Raw genomic sequence first — 19118 nt, 5'->3', positions numbered from 1 at the left:
TAATGTTTTGATAGAGGTCCAAGACCTTTTCTGATTAAAGTTTGTCATTTTACTTGCACAAACCTCTCCTATAATTATGGCATCTATAAATTCCATCTTTATTTGTAATAAAATAAATATAGAAGAACTTTGATGTTTGGGAAGTAATCTAACTGCAGTATCTTTCTCAACTTTGATTGCGTATTCCAGTCTCTTCTGTTTATCTCATTGATCCTAACTCTATAGCATTATTAAGCAAATTTGAGTCTCTAGTCTTTCCAAAGCATTCCACTGACTTTTCTCAGCAACAGTAAGTCCTTCTTTCTGCACTCAGATTTCACTGGTTTGCAGAACAGTTAGTTAAATTACATAATTACAACAACACATATAACTGGCATGAACCAGTCTGGATACAAACATGGCTAACTTCCTGATAAGCAGATAAGATGGCTAATGAGCAGCCTACAAAGTAACCTATTCACCTCAAGCACTCAGGACAGTGTATGTAGCAGTTCCAACAGTTTGCAGAAGATCCGGAGAGCATTATGTAATCTACAAACTTGGTTAATAGATTGTTTTTCTAGAACTTGGATAACAAATACTGGTTTTCCTGTTGCTTCTTTCCCTCAGGCAGAAGTTAGTATTCTCTGATTCCCTTTGTCCTGTGTCCCAGACTCCTTGTCATTTCCTCTGTTCCGCAGCATTCGCAACTGCAGGAGTGTACTCAGATGGTAGAAAGCTCCTGGGATGGAGCTTAACGCCCAGAGCTGTTTTGCTATTAGGCTGTAGTGAGATTGTGATGGTTCATCCATTAGCTGCTTGTTTGTGGGTCCTTGAAGAATCCAATGGTATTTTCTTGCTATCTCATGTCAGGAAGCAGGCTAAGGTACTGTTGGAAGCAGTTATTCCATAGCAAACCCAGATCGAGTGAGAAGCTTGGCAGAGGGCCTCGCCACAGAGGCTGGACAGAGAGACACCGAGCTTCCTCCCCAGCTTCTGTCCCCATGCCTTCTGCTCCAGATGCCATTGTGCCCCTGCCCTGCCTGGTGATTCCACTTATTCCATCCAAAATATGGTTCTCGGTGCTACTACACCCAAATACAGGGTATCTCCTGTGGGGGGGGGGTCCCAAAGAGGAAACCAAGCCCCAGCAGACCTCACCACACATCGGGGAGCCACTCCTTCATTCCCCACTACAGCGTGCCAGGTTTAGGCTGTGCATCTTCATGCATCATCTCATTTAATCCACCAGCCAGCACAGGAGGTATTATTATTATCCTCACTTCACCAGTAGCAAAAGGTAACATATTCCCTGGGCTTCCACAGGATTTGAACCCAGGTTTGGGTGACTTGAGGCTTTAATTTCTTACCCACTAGGCTGTAGCACCTCTGCACTGACCCAGGAAACCAGCGCCTCTCTCAGCTCCCATGCAAATCTAGGTAAAGCAAAGGGGAACCGCTGCTCTCAACTGAGGCACAGAGCCCATCCAGGGAGAGGTGTAGGACCATTAGAAGCCCAGCTCCAGTTTTCAGAGGCAGTGAGAGACTGCCTTTCTGTCTCTTCCTTTCCTCTCCCCTCTCCATGCATCACATTCCCATGCTGGAGGGTGGCATGCAGCCAGGGTCACACTTGTATTCTGCTTGCTGCCACCACACTCCCACCCTGTGATTCCACCCAGCCATGTGGAACTGAGGGCTTTGCTCCAGGGTCCTCGTGTGAACTCTGCTCTAGCCACACAAGCTGAGTACACAAAAAGCACAAGGGATCTTCTCTGTGTGATTTTTTAAGAACTAAAATATAATTCACATGCCATAAATAAAATTCACCCTATTAAGCTGTAGAATTCAGAGATTTTTAGTATATTTACAAAGTTGTATAATCATCCCCACTTTCTAATTCCAGAATATTTTCATTACCCCAAAAGAAATTCCATGCCCACTCGCTATTACTTCCCAGCCCCTGGAAACCAGTAACCTTTCTGTCTCCATAGATTTCCCTGTTTGGGATATTTCACATGAATGGTATCATATAATATATATGATCTTTTGTAACTGGCTCATTTCACTTAGAATAATGTTTTCAGGGTCCATTAATATTGTTTTACATATCAGTACTTCATTCCATTTTATGGCTGAACAATATTGTATTGTATGGACATACCACCCTTTGTCTATCTATTCACCAGCTGATGGACATTTGGGGTGTTTCCACTTTTTGGCTTCTGAGCAATGCCACATGAACTTTCCTGTAAGCCACGTGGTTCTGAGCCAATCCTTATCTTAGAGACTCTGTCAGATTCCCAGCTGTTCTCACCCACAGCACCAGAGCCTCATATGCTGGGCTTACCCAGTCTGAGGGAAGCAGGGCTGCTGCACCCATGGGAGAGCGTGCGTCCTGCACATGGGCTCCGGCTAAAGAGAGTGTGTGGAGGTAAAATCTAACTGGTTGCCTCTGCACCTTGGTGTTGTTACCTTCAGTCACCCAATAAGCATTCTTTGCATGCCTTGCCAACTTCATTGTGCCACTGAATGAAGCCCCAAGAAATTATACATCTGTCCCCATCAGAGATCCACTTGCAGGATTCATCCTCTAGAGCGACTCAGAAACAGTGATCTCTCTGACAGACACAGAGAGTGTGGTCTATGGGAAGGGCCGGTGCCGGAGGCAGGATCTGATTTGAGTTTCACTACCTCTTGCCTTAGCCAGGAGGCTGGGGCAAGTTGCTTGACCTACCAAGCTGCAGTTTCCTCTGCTGCAAAATGGGTATCATGATATCCAGCTCAAAGCATTGTTGTAAGGACAGAATACAATCATGGGTGTGAATGTACTTTGTCCGATACAGACACAGCTGCTGCTATAGCTGCCTCCAGCCACGTCTGGGAGCCACCCTGGAGCATGCTGAGAGAACTTTTTTTCCTCTTTTTTTTTTTCATGCTGAGAGAATTTTTGACACCTCTGGGCAATCCGTGGAGGAAACGAAGATACCTTAAAAAACAAGAAAGTAGCTTAGAGAGACGGAACCTTTCTTGTTCCTGAATATCTTGTCTGCTACTTTTTCCTTGAACTTTGTTATACTCTCTGAAATCCATTCATCAAGAGATCTACCTAAAAATTAGCCAATCCCATAGGCCTATACCATCATTCATTCACTGCTTAGTATGAATTACTTCAGAAGCTTGCTTGTCTACTCCCACTCAGCTAAGATCAGCTTCATGGAAAGAGTGCCAGTGTTTGTTGGCAGTAGAAGATGAAGATTAGAATATCTTTAACACAATGTTTTGAGGAGGTGAGCCAATGGGGTACCAGAGGACAGGTTTCTAGCCATCGTTGTTAATCTTTTCTAGGCCCCAGTCTTTTGTGAATCTGAGGGAAGCTTTATCTACATCATCCCAAACATAGTTTCAGAAGATTTGAGCCCTGAAGTCCTAGAGGCCAGAGGCCTCAGACTTAGAATGCTGACTGCGGATGACTTAGGGACCCGGGGCTTGTGAGAAGAGGGCTGGGCAGAGTCAACAGGGGGCACCAAAAAGGAGAGGCTGACAGAGGCTGTGCCCACCCGTCTCGGAGCATTGCCAGGTCTCGTTCTGTCCCCTGAGAGCAGAGGAAGGTCTCTTGTTTGTCCTTCTTGAATCCTGTGGACTCTTCTCCACCAGAATACAGATCTTAACTAAATTGGTCTTCGGGACCAGCCCAGGAAATTGTTAAAAAGAATCACTTGTTTCCATGGGAAAATGTGATCTAAGTTCCAAATAATAATACGTCTACCCACTAACGCCCAAGTTTCGGGTATGAAACAAGCTTTTAGCACTGATGGGGCTGACAGTCTAACTGGGGGAATACATTATACACATAACGGTGAGTGGCCAGCCCATAATGTGATCGAGTACTATTATACAAATATACACACTCAAGGAGCTTGAGGGCGGAGGATTCGATTCAGGTGAGAGGAGTCTGACCATCCGTGCTGGTCTGACACGTCCGGACTAATGCAGGCAGGACTGGGTGTCACATTTCAAAAAGGCCTTTGACAAGCTGTGTCCAGAGAAGGGCAGCCAGGATGGGGAATATCTGTTCAAATGACTCTAACAGGAAACATGTCACATGATGAATGGTTAAGGGGACCGAGGATGTTTGATCTGTAGAAAAGATTGGTTCCTTTAAGGCAGCATGGAAGGAATAGTACAAGGAGTAAGGGCTTTGGAGGCAGACAGACCTGAGATAGATCGAAGTTCTATTTTTCACTTGTTAGATGACCTTGAATGTGTCAATTAACTTCTCTGATGTTAATTTCCTCTTCATAGAGCAGAGATAATAATATCTACCTATGGTGAAGATGATCAGTAATATGCTATAAAGCACAATGACTGACAGACGGTCTAGCACAGAGGTAGAGTGGACTTGGTTAAAGACACTGGGGGCATGAATCCTACTTACTACTTCTAAGAACTTCTATTCTAACCTGGGGCCAGTGTTTTAACCTCTCTGGGCTGTTTTCTGATGTGTAAAATGGGAACTCTGATACCTGTTTCACAGGTGCCTTGAGAATTCAATGAGATCACATGTCAACTGCTTCCGCAGACTGTGATTACTGTACCTATTCAAAGTTAGCCAAAAACTGTAGGCATGTCATGCGTGGTGACTCTTATTATGAAGTGAGAGGAGGCGCTGTTGACTCTGTGTGACCAGAGGACAGTGCGTGCTCTCAGGCTGGATTAGTAGGGAAACAGACTTGAGTCCAACAGAAAGAATTTTGCAATGATCGGAGCAAAGGGCTGCCATACCAAGTGGTGTTGGCACCACTTTTCCAGGATGGCACATATAGAAAATGGTAGTAAACCAAGTAGTCTGCTTATAGCTGGAAACCAGCCAGGGGCTCTCACTGCCCCAGATCCCACCAAGACCCCCTGTGGCTGAGGATGGCAGTATCTCTGCACACCCATAACTTCTTTGGGACACTGTGCTGAAAGGGTGGGTGGAAGGATGCCTGCCCTGTGGGACAGGCTGGATTCAGGGACCTCTAAGGCGCTGTGCAACATCAAGATGTTGGTTAACAGGGTGTGGCAGAGGGCTGGGCCTGGAAGGTTGGCCAGGGTTTAGGACTGGGAAGGGAGAGAAGAAGGAGTCATTTGAATAAGCATTTTCTCCCAGCTGATCCCGTGTCTGGCCTGTGAGTCTTGCTGACCAGAGGGGCTCTTCCTAGCTGTTGTTGCATGAAATCCTCTTCGCCCCTTGCAGTCATCCTTGTTGTTGGGGAATGGTGTGGCCCGCTGTGTTCTCTCCCATGCAACTCAGACACCTGTACCTGTGGAGCTTTGGTGGAAGGCGACCAGGAGCTTGGAAGTCAGGCCAGCTTTGTTCTTGGCTACATTCATCTTCCTGTGCCCGAGAAACATTAGGTCTTGGCTGCCTGCCTGTGACATGAGAGTGTTTTCTCCCACCCATGCTTCCCTGTAGGGATGTAGGGAGAACAGACCCCTGGGAGCTACCCTTCAACTCCCTGGCAAGGATTGCAGAGTGTGGAAGGGAGCCCTGGGGCAGTGTGGCCCAGGGCATGTGCCATACTGGCCGCTTCAGCAGCAGTGCATCCCAGGACGGAGGCAGGCCTAGTGGCCTGCTTTGGAGAATGGGCCTTGTTGACAGGCTCGTCAGCCACAGGGTCAGATGGGCTGTGCAGAGAAGAGAGGGGCGTGGGGGATCCCTGGCTTGCACTGAGCCCCAGGACACTCCACAGAAGCCTGCAGCCCTCAAAGATTTCACCTGAAAAGTGGCCAGGAGAGAATTACACCTGCACAGCCTTCCCCAGGAAGCCTGAGACCCAGGTGAGAGAAGACACCGCATCTCCTGTGCTCAGGGGCTGGAGCAGGCCCAGCACACAGGAAACCATTTTTAGAAGGAGCACATTTACACGGGCACCAAAGGGGCCACAGGGGGCTCTTGCCATCTGTCTAAGAAACAACCTGTGGCTTTCACAGAGATGGCGCCACGTGCCAAGCAGCAGATTTATTTCCGTTATTTATTTATTTAACAAACGTTCATGGAGTGTTCCAGGCACTGCTCTAAGCACATTTCAAACAGTAACTCATGTCATCTTTATTGTGGCCTTGAAGTAGGTGGGATTATTTTCCCCATTTGACAGGAGAGGAAACTGACTGACTAGTCCCAGGTCCTGAGCTGCCGAGAGCTGAGGATTCAAAGCAGATCGTCTGGCTCTAGAGCCCAGGCACTCACCTACCTCTCATTATGCTGCCTCAATGGGACCTCGAGAGAGCCAACCTGTGTACCTGATTCTCTGTAGAATTTCTGGGGGTTCCAATCGCTCATGTGCCCCCACCCCCTCCCATCCACAAACGCACATGAAGGGAATGGTGATGAGCACCAGTTACCCCTTAGCTTCCTATGATCATTCATTCTTCCAACAAGTGCTCATTGAGCACTTAATATGTGCCAGGCAGCTCCTCGGCCCTGATGGGTGGCTCGGGGGGCGCTGGGAGAGAGAAGGCCGTGGTCCCTTTTCTTACAAACCCGCAGCCTCTGGTTCCGGGGACACAACGCAGCAAATTATCCCCACGGTGTGTGGAATCCCAGGGAGGGTGAGTGCTCAGAGCTCACAGCAGGGGTGTCCAGGTGGCCTTCATTTCAGGGTTGGAGCAGGCAAGGAGGACAGTCTTACTGTTGTGTGAAGGATGGACTGAAATAGAAACCAGAGGGTAGGAGAGTCATTCCTGAGCTTGCAGGAGGCTGATGATATTTGCCGGGAAAAACTATACAGCAATGAAAATGAATAGCTACGGTTACACAGAACAAGCACAGGTGGATCTCACAACTGTACTGTGGAGTGAAGTACTCTGTGTGATATAATCTATTTGTATAGGCTCCAAACACCTGGAAAAATGAAGCCATAATGTTTAAGGATATGATATAGACAGTAGAACTACAAAGACAAACCAGAACGGAATTGCCATAAAAACCAGGTTATCTTTGGGGAGGATATCGCTGCGGCTGGTGTAAGGGAGGTGGTAGAGGGGGTGTTGGGAGTGCCAGCAGTTTCCTGTTTTTTTGACCTGGGTGGTGGTCACGTGGGTGTTTGTGATGCATGAAGCTATATATCTTAGTTCTTTATACTTCTCTCTGTGTGAACAGTTATGGGGTTGGGGGAGTAAATGGCATCTTAGTTGTGATGAAGTATGGGTGTTTTGGGGCCCCTCACTGTCCTGACAGCCTCCCCCCAGGCGGCCTCTGACCTCCCAGAGCAATGCCCACAGAGTGTGACCCGCGGCAGGCCCCACGCCCGCAGTCAGTCAGGAGCAATTAGGGAAGAGGGCGTGCTTGGCTCCAGGGTGGCTCTGGTCCCTGCAGGAAGCGGGGCAGGAAAGCTGGCCTCAGCCCTGCTCCACCAGCAGCAACAGGCCACTGATGCCTGCAGGCTACTGCTTGCTGCGGGTTATGTCCCTCGGTGACCTGGCCAGCCTTGTGCTTGTTGATGGGCTAGGAAGAGGAAGGACAGTCTCGTGGTGGGCAGTGAATGGAAGAAGTGGCCACGGACCTATGAACCAGCCCTGGCAAGGGTTCATCAGAGGATCCCGGGCAGAACTCACTCTCAAATACGCTTTCAGCTTCAATTTAGACCAAGCAAGACTTGATTACATGGCGACAAAGGGAGATGGCAGAGAGAGGTGAGAGTGGGTTCCAGTTAGATTTCAGAGGGACCTCCAGGTGGCAGCTGTGGCAGCCCAACACACCTGCTCTGTGTAAATGCTGCACCCCCTTCTCGGGAGACTGCACACACAACTACAGACTATCTGGGAGGCCTCAGTGCATCGGATGCAGCGAGTCCATGGAACGTGCGTGTGTTTTGCCAGCATTGTCTCATTAAATCAGCCCCACAGTCCAACAGGTAGGCACTGTTTAGTTATTTCCATTTTAAACCAAGGAAACAAGGATGGAAGGCACAGAACAACAAACTGTCAAGGTCACACAGCTGGTCAGGGTGGGTGAAGGATGGGCCTCTCCGAAGGGACCCTGCCTAGTCACGGGAGGCTCCGTGCTGGCCCTGAGAGGGAGCAGGTGTTCTGGTCCATTCTGTGTCTCTTTCTCAAGGAAGAATTGTCCTTTCTCAAGGAAGAGTTCCTCCAAACACTGATCAGAGAGCAGCCACCCTGACTCGCTGGCTTACCACAGGCCCACTCGACTCCTCTCCTGTCCTTGGCCCCGAGCATTTCCAGTCACACTAAAAATAGCACTGACCAAGCCCAGGCCTGTCCAGGAGCCAGGACTATTCTGACTCTGTCCTCAGGAATCATCTAGTCTGAGGCGTGTATGAGCTGGACTGCTCCCATGAGCACTCAGATGTGGGGCCAGGAATGTTCTGGCACACACACCTCTCCCCAGAGCTGGGCTCAGTGCCACTACGCACCCCACAGCCTCCACCATGTGCCTCCTGAGACACTGGCTCCAGGAGGAGGGTGTGGAGGCCTTGCACTGTGCAGAATAAGGGGTTTATGTCTTTATCCACAAGAGAACAAGCAGCTGGTTTCAGCCACACCGCCTCTTACCCCTGCCCACTGAACGGGAGCACGTTCATCTACGGGTCTGTAACATCCACTCGGAATGGAGGCCTGCACCAGAAGCCGCCTAAAGGCAGCAGACATCACCCTCCCATGGGAGGCTGAGGATTTCCTTCTCTGAGTGTCTCTACTTGTGGAAGAGATTTGCATCTGCCGGGCTTGCATGTACGTCCTAGTGCCAGGCTCCTGCCTGGAATGCCCATCCCCTCCTTTACTGGGATGGCCTGGCCACACTGCAATGTTCAACTGACATCCCGTCTCTGTGGGGAAGTCCCCTGACCTGTCCAGCCCACCTCCTCTTAGCACCCAAATGGTAGACACCCTCTGTAGAGGTTTTTCCTCTGCCCATAGCCTTTCCCTCTAAGTGGTGAGCTGTTGTGGCCACGGCTGTCTCCCTCGCCAGCACCCGGAGTGCAACAGCTCACCAGCCAATCAGCACACCCAGCTTGCTCTATTCCAAAAACAAGCTGGTTCACTCATCTGTACCATGCACAAATATCGGACGCCGCCTCTGCCTGTTCTTGGCTGGGCACCGGAGATGCCATGTCTAGTGAGACTGGGTCGCCTCAGTAGAGTGGGAGACACCACCATACAGTGGCAAAGTGCAATTATTCACATGCTGTGGTGACTAACTTTGCCCAGATTGACCTGTGACAGGTCTTCACAGAAGCTCAAAACCCGTGCAGGGGGAAAGTGGAAGCAGCACACCCAGAAAGGCTCAAAAGTTGCCATATTTTTGCTCTGTTCTCAGACCAGCTGGCCATGGACAGGGAGGCTGTTTGGCTCCTCACCATGGTGGGGAGATTGTCCTCCATGGAGCAGGAGAGTGGGGCCTGGGCACCACCCCTTCCCCAAAAGGTGTCAGGACACCTGGAGCCCCTGTGCCTCTGCCCCCAGGGGCCTGCCGTCTCTCCTCCCAGCCTCCCTCTGTTCCTTCCCAGTCAGGATAAAATCGGCCCCTGTGACCCTGGTGTGCTCTCCTCCTTGTTAGAATCTCAACATTGCATGAATCTCCAGACCCAGCTGCCCTAGCAGGGCGGCCGGGGTCAGAGGTGTGGATTAAAACAATACATGATGCTGATTGCCTCAGTCAGGGGATGCTGAGGCCAACCGAAGAGGTTGCTGTCCTTTGTCACTGATAATGAGAGTGCTCCCAGGGCTGTTGATCTCCAACTCATTCCTTAGAGAGCTCTAAGCACCTGGCTGGCATCACCAATAATAATAGTGTGAAAAACCACCTCTTCCCAAGCACTTTACAAGTAGAATTTGATTTAATCATGAGGCGACTTTATGACGTAGGGTGAAATGACGTGCCTGAGGTCTCACAGTTGGTTGTGACATGAGCCCCAATCTTTCTGGACTTTAGAAAGCCCAAGCACCATATTCCAGTCGTGAGGAATGGTCCTGGTCTAAGGATGCTGGACAGCTTGGCCCTCTGCCCCAAGAGCCCCCAATCTCCCCTAACTTCCAGGGCAAGGCTCTGACCCGTTCAGACACCTGCCACACCTTTACTGCATACCTGCTGGGTGCTTTGCAGAGGCCTGGGAAAGATGCATAGATGCACAGACCCAGTTATCAGGTAGCTTCCACCCAGAGGAACCCAGAAGGACCCCTATCCCAGTACCAACCAAAACTTCCCATTCTTTAATGTGACCTGCTCAGTCTTCCCACGCTCCAGCCAACACCTGTTTCCCCTTCTTCTAAGCTTCTAGGGTGCTTATCACCCAAATCACACTCCTACTGATTTTTTTCATTCAGCAGTCATTTGTGTCATTTGTATGTGGAAGGCACTGGGGATACATTAGTAAAGGCATGGCCTCTGCCCCGCGGAGCACAATCTGAGAGAGGGAGACAGACATGTCCGAGCGGGACTGATATGTGTGTGGCCTGCGGCAGACACCTGCACCACTTCCTCCTCCCCACACAGGCACACCGGCACACTCTTGGGAAGTACCATCATGAAGTAAGGGGAGGAAGCCAGAAGGACCGAGTTCCAGGCTGGTGCCACCGTCTGAAAATATTGGAGAAGTCTTTCAGTTTCTTCATTCTGTAAAGTGGGAATAACAATACCTTACTTGCCGATCTTACAAAGTTTTAATGATATGCTTTCTTTGGTTTTTTTTTGGTATCATTAATATACAATTACATGAGCAACATTGTGGTCACTAGATTCCCCCCATTATCAAGTCCCCACCACATACCCCACTACAGTCACTGTCCATCAGCATAGTAAGATGCTGCAGAGTCACTACTTGTCTTCTCTGTGCTATATTGTCTTCCCCGTGTGCCCTCCCCCTACGTTGTGTGTGCTAATTGTTATGCCCCTTATTCCCCTTCTCCCTCCCTTCCCACCACCCTCCCCAGTCCCTTTCCCTTTGGTAACTGTTAGTCCCTTCTTGGGTTCTGTAAGTCTGCTGCTGTTTTGTTCCTTCAGTTTTGCTTTGTTCTTATACTCCACAGATGAGTGAAATCATTTGGTACTTGTCTTTCTCTGCCTGGCTTATTTCACTGAGCATAATACCCTCTAGCTCCATCCTTGTTGAAAATGGTAGGATTTTTCTTCTTCCTATGGCTGAGTAATATTCCATTGTTTATATGTACCACATCTTCTTTATCCATTCATCTACTGATGGACACTTAGGTTGCTTCCATTTCTTGGCTATTGTAAATAGTGCTGTGATAAATATAGGGGTGCATATGTCTTTTTGAAACTGGGCTCCTGCTTTCTTAGGGTAAATTCCTAGGAGTGAAATTCCCTGGTCGAATGGTATTTCTATTTTTAGTTTTTTCAGGAACCTCCTCCATACTGCTTTCCACAATGGTTGAACTAATTTACATCCCCACCAGCAGTGTAGGAGGGCTCCCCTTTCTCCACATCCTCGCCAACATTTGTTGTTGTTTGTCTTTTGGATGTTGGCCATCCTAACTGGTGTGAGGTGATATCTCATTGGGGTTTTAATTTGCATTTCTCTGATGATTAGCGATGTGGAGCATCTTTTCATGTGCCTGTTGGCCATCTGAATTTCTTCTTTGGAGAAGTGTCTGTTCAGCTCCTCTGCCCATTTTTTAATTGGATTATTTGCTTTTTGTTTGTGGAGGCACATGAGCTCTTTATATATTTTGGATGTCAACCCCTTATCAGATCTGTCATTTATGAACATATTCTCCCATACTGTAGGATGCCTTTTTGTTCTACTGGTGATGTCCTTTGCTGTACAGAAGCTTTTTAGTTTCATATAGTCCCACTGGTTCATTTTTTGCTTTTGTTTCCCTTGCCTGGGGTGATATGTTCATGAGTGATATGCTTTCTTAATCAAAGTACATGAAAACATTTCACAGATTATAAAGTATTATACAAGTAGTAGGTATCATTATACTTATCTTCTGTCTCCTAGGATGCCTGCATAAATCTGGGCACATGGTAGATATTCAATAAGTACCAGCTCATTTAAATTGAATTGATTCATTCACCCCATTTACCACCCTCTAGGAGTCTTGTGGGCTTTGGAGGCCATTGTGAATCTAGTACTAATAATGCCTGACCTGCCGGTGGGGGTTTCGGCTGCCTCGGAGGACAGTGAGGACACAGAAGTGCCTTGGAAGCTACCGATGTTGACTGTACTGACTCTTAGGAAACCACCTTGGTCCCCATCATGGGGGCCTGGGCTGAGGGCCAGGGGCCCCAGATGTAGAGCCACAGCCATGGGGCAGCCTCACTCCAAGCCATAGGCCCCATTCTTTTGGGGGAATAAACTACACTTTCCCCAGTCTGGGCTTCCAAACCACTGGGGTTGCCTGGCCCGGGAGAGTGCCTGTGACTTGGGCATGGTCACTAGAGGGACAAGCCACTGTGTGCCCAGCCCTTATTAGCCCTTCACTTCTCATTTCAGCACCCCTACCCCACAGAGGATGAGAAGAGGCAGATCGCAGCCCAGACAAACCTCACCCTCCTGCAAGTAAATAACTGGTGAGTTAGCATCACCTGCCCAAAGGTGCTCAGATCTGGGGGCCACTGCTTGGCAGGGGAATGCATAGCAGGGAACCAATGCCCAGTCCTGCCTCAGTCTCAGCCCAGCTACCACACCAGACCTCCCCATGGGCCAGAAGCAGAAGGCCAGAATCAACACAGCCGCCTATAGCTGCATTTGCAGCTTCTCAGCGCCCTCTGCTGGGAAATTGCACGTCAGGAACATCCCTGGAAGCTTATTACTGAGTAGAAAACCCAACCCCATGGGCACTGCAGAGACACCCAGGAAGGAAGGTATGCATCCAGGGGCTGCAGGGGCTGCCAGTGGTCATCTGGTCTACCCACCACCTGAGTGAACTGAACTCAAACTAAAAAAGCTGGGAGTGGGGAAGAGGAGGAAGAATTGACTGTTCTGACCTCACAGGGGTCTCAGTTTTCCCCTTTCCTGCGTCTGGCTGGGCTGTCATAGAAATCTCCAACAGCAAGGTCTGCTTGGATGGGAATAGACCCAAGACTTGGGTGCCCTGGTCTGAGCCCTCAGCCCCCTTGAGAGAAGTCAGGTTAGCGCTGTTGACTAAGGGGACTCTTCCCTCCTTTGTTCAGTCCTCAAGTAGCAATTTCTGACCCTTCTCAGGCACTCATCCCAGGGTTCTTGTGGTTACCAAGTCCCAGGTGATTCCATGAGTTCCTCAGTGCCCAGGGCTGCTCTCCCAGTGGGCCTGCACACCTAAGATCAGACTCCAGCCTGTTCTGTAAAGTGAATTAGCGCTGAGAGTCTTGAATCCACTAGTCCTCTCTGCGCACGCACACATACCATCACCTGAGTGGTGGCTAACCAGTCTCTACTTTTACCCCTGGGTAGGTTCATCAACGCTCGGAGGCGTATCTTGCAGCCCATGCTTGATGCCAGCAATCCAGACCCTGCCCCTAAAGCCAAGAAGATCAAGTCGCAGCACCGGCCCACCCAAAGATTCTGGCCCAACTCCATTGCTGCGGGCGTGCTGCAGCAGCAGGGTGGTGCCCCAGGGACAAACCCCGATGGTAAGAACTGGGGCTGAGCATTCTAGACCGAGGTGTGGGGGTCTGGTGGATGGACCTCCTGGAGCTCTCGAGATAGGCCATGCAAAGATTCAAGGGCTGAGCTATCCCAGCAGTTATCCCTCCCTGATCCCCATCAAAGGTGTGTGCGCCTAAAAGAAGGGGACGTTTCTGCACATGTTTTAACAAGCAGTGATGAGTGGGAGTGGGCAGTCATCTAAGTCAATGACTGCTCAGCAGAGCCCTCTCCTCACGCCCACACCCACCGTCAGTTCCTTAGCACCCATCAGTGTCTGCACAGGGCCATCTATAAATACTGATGCAGGCAGCTGGCTTGTGAACGGAGGCCAGGAAGCGCTTTGTTTTCCCAGTTTCTCCATCACACCCTCCATATACACTTTTCTAATTGCCGGTCGCCTGGTGCACAATGAATAATTCAATGAACCAGACATTTTATAGCTTGGCACATGAAGATAGCTCTGTGTGGGAAGGAGGGGAGGTGTGCATCTTGCATACATACCTTCATGTGTATGTGCATTTATATGTTTGTGTACAGGCTCCTATGTGATGGGCAGTTGTCTCACGGGGTGTATTGGAAATAAACAGATTTTGAGCTAGGCTAACCAAGGAGAGAATCGCAACTCTTTCATGCCTGACTCTGCCACCTTGAGCTAATGTTTCCACTGCCTAGACTCAGTCTGTCCTCTTTAGATGAGGATGATAATACCTACCCTGCAGAACTGTTAGAATAACAATACACCTTCACATAGAAGATGCTCAGTCAGTGGTAACCGCGAGTGCTGCTGCTTGGGAGAGGTCAGGGAGTGGCTGGCAAGCAAATGGATGGGGGAAGATGTCCAGCTCAGCTGCTCACTGCCCCCTAAGCCAGGCCCTTCAATTCTGTCCTGGGCCTGACGCTTACCTTCCTCTCTCACGTAGGTTCCATCAACTTGGACAACCTGCAGTCCCTGTCCTCAGACAATGCCACCATGGCCATGCAGCAGGCTATGATGGCTGCACACGATGACTCATTGGATGGGACAGAAGAAGAGGATGAGGATGAGATGGAAGAGGAGGAGGAAGAGGAGCTGGAGGAGGAGGCTGATGAGCTTCAGACGACAAATGTCAGCGACCTGGGCTTGGAACACAGTGACTCCCTGGAGTAGTCAGGCACCCCGATGGCACTGGTCACCAAGCGGGAGAGGAGTGTGGTCAGGAGGGCTTCAGGGTGGGGGGAGGGGACACGGGCAGGAAGCACCAAGGAAGTTGGGCCCTAGCTTCCCCAAATCAGCAGCTTGAAGAACCACCTGCTCCCTCCCAACCACCAAGCTTCAAGGGGTACCCCAGCCCCACTTCCCTAGAACTGCGGGGACTCCGTTTGGTGGGGCCAGCCAAGCAGCCTGCACGGAAAGGCAGGAGTGAGATCTAGACTCACAAATCCGGGGACAGATGGCACCGAGGGCCCCCTCCTGAAGGACCTGAGCTGTTTACAAGCCTGCACTGTGAGGCACGGTGGTGCTGTTTGCAGAGTGAGCCTTTGCGGGAGACAGAGTGAGACAATGTGAGCCTGGGTGCCACCCCCAGGAGGTCCTCTGCTCCTTTGAGAGACATCCACGGGCAGGAGGGGGCCCAAACGCATCACCAGTGGCTGGAGGATGGGAGGGCCTGAGGCATCACATCGTGCAGACTGGAGGAGGACCTGGTTCCCCAGGCTCCAGCTTGCCCCTCCAAGGCCTGTCTCTGGGCACAGGTGGCCATGGGCTTGGGAGAGAGGGACAGGAGCCCCAGAACCACCTTCTCTCTCTCTGCTGGAAACAAATGGTAAGCTGGTGGGCTCAAATTGTAGGAGGTTAAAACAAGTCCCTTTACCTCAGTTGGCTCTAAGACCCAAGGAAGTGGCAGAACCCGGGCTGGGAGCCGTGTCAAGGTCACTCGGGGGACCACAGCCATCCCCAGGTAGTCAAGTTCTCAGCTCCTGTAACAAGAGGACAGCGGTCTGACCCCAGATGCTCCAGCCCCGCCCAGACCGTCAGGGTGGAGCCGGGGTAGCTGGGAACCTTTCCACCCCTGAGGCTGCCCGCGACTGTCCCTCCCTCCCAGGTTGGCTCCATCCGCCTCCATCCTCTTTCATTTCATCCTTCAGAGGCAGAGGAAACAGTGGAAAGATGCCTCAGCCCAGTGGGAAGCCAGGGACTGGAGAAGGTGCTACATCCCTTATCCAAAGCGAGGGGGAGGGCCCAGCGCCATGGCACCCGAGGGCCAAGGGGTGCCCTACACACCATGAGTACACACAGCGCCAGAGGGCCTGGGGCTCTCTTGAGGAGAACGCTTTCTGCCATCTGCCCTGACCCACACCCCCCCAGCCCCACTTCCAGGCCTCCAGGATTGGCACCCCCTCCTCCCCTCCGCACTCACCCCTATGGCTGTGAATGACAGGACTGATCAGACATGTGTTTTCCATTGGATTTAATTTAATGGACTTGCAGTTTCATTCATAAATTGTGCGTTGGCCATCAGCGGCAGGATGCGAATGGCTACCTGGCTCGACAGGAGGGGACCCTCGGGGCCCTCTGGGGCCTTCCCCTCCCACCCTGGTTGGGGTGAGGCAGAAGGATGGCCACTTTCCTGAGGTCTCCCTGAAATGAATGTATTTCTCCCTCAAAAGAGCTGATATATAATGTTTTAATAGGGATTTTTGAGAAACAAATGAACTTATTTATAATCTGGTGATCCAATCATTTTTTCACTCCCTTTTGATGCCATAGGTAGAGGAGATTCTAGCTTTTTTGGCGTGAGAATTTTGCCACGTGTAGTGGGATAAAATACGTTTCCTCTTCTGTTTCGTTTTTCTTGTTCTCACACACACACACACACACACACACACACACACACACACACCCTCCCACTCACCACTTTGGACAGGCAATCCACCCGACACAGGCGTAGCCGCACACACGTGCCCACATGCCCTCTTCCCAGGCCCTCCACCTGCCTAATGTTATGCAACCTCCTGATGTATCCACCAACCCAGTACTGAATGTGGCCGAGAAGTTTTCAGTAAATCTTATTACCTACCGGAATTCTGGTGCGAGATTCTCTGTTTCTGTGAACAGTGGTTAGTGGGGCCCCGGACCAGAGAAAATTTGGAGGCCTCAGCACCCGCCCCCCTTGTTGAATGACTCCCCGTGGAAGGGGAGGTTCTTGGCATGACCTCGGTCTACCTGGCTGGGGAGGAAGACAGCCAAGTTTGGCATGTTCTCCCCACGTGTGTCTGGTCTGGGACAAAGAGATTAGGGAAGGAAGCCAGGAGGAAGCTCTGTACTGCCCTCTCCTGACAACTTTCCCCCGTAGAAGGGGAGAGCTCAGAGTTCGATCCCCCTCTTCCACCAGACTCCACCTCCCACAAAGGCCTTCGCTTTTCCATCTCCATCAGAGACTCAAAGCTGGTGCCCGCTGCCCTGCCCCAGCCCGCATGCATGCCCACCCTCGCTCTATCCCTCGGGTGGAAGGGCCCAGGAATTGGGAAGGAGACGATGTTTTGCCTAATTGAATCCTGGAGCTGTGTCCAGAGGAGACCCTGCCCTTTGAACGCTAGAGCTCAGCACTGTATTCTCCAGGGCAAGAAGAAACTTAGGGGTAGCTAAGCTCCCCAAGTAAGTGAGAGGCAGGCTTTCTTGTTACTCGCAGCCTAGGGGTCTCCTCACCTGGGCATGGCTGATGAGCCATCCAGGGCATCAGTTTGAAGCAGGAGGGGGATTTCCTCACCTGTGTTCACAAAGGCTAGAGAGTCTGCACTTACCTGTGGACACCCTAGAGCCAGGCTGAAGGTGGGCAAGGGAGTGGTACACAAGCAAAATGGGCCTCCACGCAGCACAGATGGCAATTCCCTGGGGGATGGTGCTTTCCCAGGTCCAACCCTCCGGCCATACCTGGACAGTTCTGTACACACAGCGGAGACCCCACTTCTAGACAGTGAAGAAAGCCTCAAGATCTACAAGAAGATGCTACATTAGCACCTCACCTCCCAGGGCCAGGAAGATAGCGACTCTCAAAGAAGTGTTTTCCAAGGAGCACCCTGTTAATAGATATTCTATTTTTTTTAATGCCATGGCAAAATTAGTCTAGGATGAACTGCATATTACATTTTTCTAGTGCAGTTTCATAAGGCACATCAATATAGTTCAATATAGTGAAGGCTCTGAAAATTCCTGCAAGAAACAAACCTTTTTAGCCTGTTCCCCAAATTTATTTGCCTTTTTTTCTCAAGTAATAATATCTATTCAAGGATACCAGTATTCTACAAAACACACCTGAGGGAGCAGTATTCTAAGAAATTACTGAGTAGCCTGCCCCAGCCTCTCCCTCCTTCCTAAGCTTTTCTATCAAGTTATATCATCTTTTCTACCATACTACTAATTAAAATGGGGTTTCCTAAATCATTTGAGATGGGAGTGGTTGTGTTTTGAGAAAGGAGCCACCTTTCTCTGTATGACCCAAATCCTATCCAGCCCAAGGAAAAGGTGGACCACAACCCCTGTGCAAATAAGAGAGATGGAAAAATGCAGCGTTAGAGTAGGGGAGATTTCTTTTACCCCCCAAAAAGAGCTCTGATATCAGGGCCCTGGAAACCATTCAGATTGACATCTGTCCCAATGCCTATCCTATCAGGAAAGATCTTTCAGGTTTGCAGATGCCTGCTGGTGGGAGTTGAAGGCCAGAGCTGTACTTCCATAACCAAGGAGCCCATCTGCTGCCTTGGACATGGCCAGGCGAGGGCAATGACTGTCACACAGCAGCCTGCTCAGGTTCATTCATTCATTCAAAATGTATTTACTGAGCACCGACTCTGTCTCAGGCAGTTTTAGACACTGAGGATAGAGCTGTGATGTTTACATTCTAGCAGGAGATTGAGACTCAAAGTATGCTCAGAATGTTCCTGGAATGGTTAAAATAGGACCTTGTCCTCGGCCAGTGACCTCAGACTTTATCGTTCAGAGTGGCACACAGGAGGCACTAGGGTCAAATGCAGCGTTCAGGTCAAAATCAGCTTACAGACATGTTTTATTTGGAACATACATTGTTTTGAAAAACGTTTGTGCCAACATTTAAAAGAAAGTTACAGCTCAGGACCTGCATTCCTACAGGACCACAATTGGGTGTAGTTGAATCACTGCTACCCCTTAAGATGAGTTCTCCGGGTTATCCTGACATCGGCCATGCACGAGGTCCCCCCAGCATTGAAACTGAATGCTGGTTGCTATTGCTGGTTGCTATTTATTATCTGCTCTTCACTATTTGATTGGCCCACTGGTTAGTTACACTTCCCCCTCCTTTTTATTGTTTCCCTTTTTTGGTTGTTGTTTTTTACTTTCCCTCAAATACTTGAGTGATAGTTCTTAAGAAGGGAAATTTTCCTCTATACCCATTGTTCCATCAAGCGTGAGAAAGCAAGATAGTCCAGGAGGGCTCTGCCTTTGACAAAAGAAATTGGACAGCACCTATTTGTGGAAGTGAAGATATTCCTATCTTTAATTGGAGTGTACCTGTGTCTACACCCAGACGTCTCCAC

General features: G+C 49.9%; 1 protein-coding gene and 1 long non-coding RNA gene across 7 annotated transcripts in view; one reads left to right on the top strand and one right to left on the bottom strand.

The window, feature by feature from the left end:
- PKNOX2 (PBX/knotted 1 homeobox 2) overlaps positions 1 to 16386 on the top strand; it is a 245771-nt gene extending 229385 nt beyond the window's left edge. For all 6 annotated transcript variants that reach the window (XM_073239542.1, XM_073239544.1, XM_073239543.1 and 3 more), the window contains 3 exons: positions 12435 to 12511; positions 13374 to 13552; positions 14489 to 16386. In XM_073239542.1, the coding sequence (XP_073095643.1) occupies positions 12435 to 12511; positions 13374 to 13552; positions 14489 to 14715 (483 nt within the window). In that variant the 3' untranslated portion in view covers positions 14716 to 16386. The remainder of the gene's footprint in view (positions 1 to 12434; positions 12512 to 13373; positions 13553 to 14488) is intronic.
- Positions 2523 to 14606, bottom strand: LOC108401045 (uncharacterized). The gene is made up of 3 exons (XR_001854057.3): positions 14472 to 14606; positions 10499 to 10591; positions 2523 to 6668 (listed from the first exon to the last, which is right to left on the bottom strand). It is a non-coding gene; the product is annotated as an uncharacterized lncRNA (long non-coding RNA).
- Positions 16387 to 19118: the final 2732 nt, after the last annotated feature.

The sequence above is a fragment of the Manis javanica genome, chromosome 6, assembly GCF_040802235.1.
Source record: "Manis javanica isolate MJ-LG chromosome 6, MJ_LKY, whole genome shotgun sequence".
NCBI classification, from domain to species: domain Eukaryota; kingdom Metazoa; phylum Chordata; class Mammalia; order Pholidota; family Manidae; genus Manis; species Manis javanica.
Note: the sequence above shows the minus strand (reverse complement) of the source record. Positions and strands in the feature narration are given on the sequence as shown.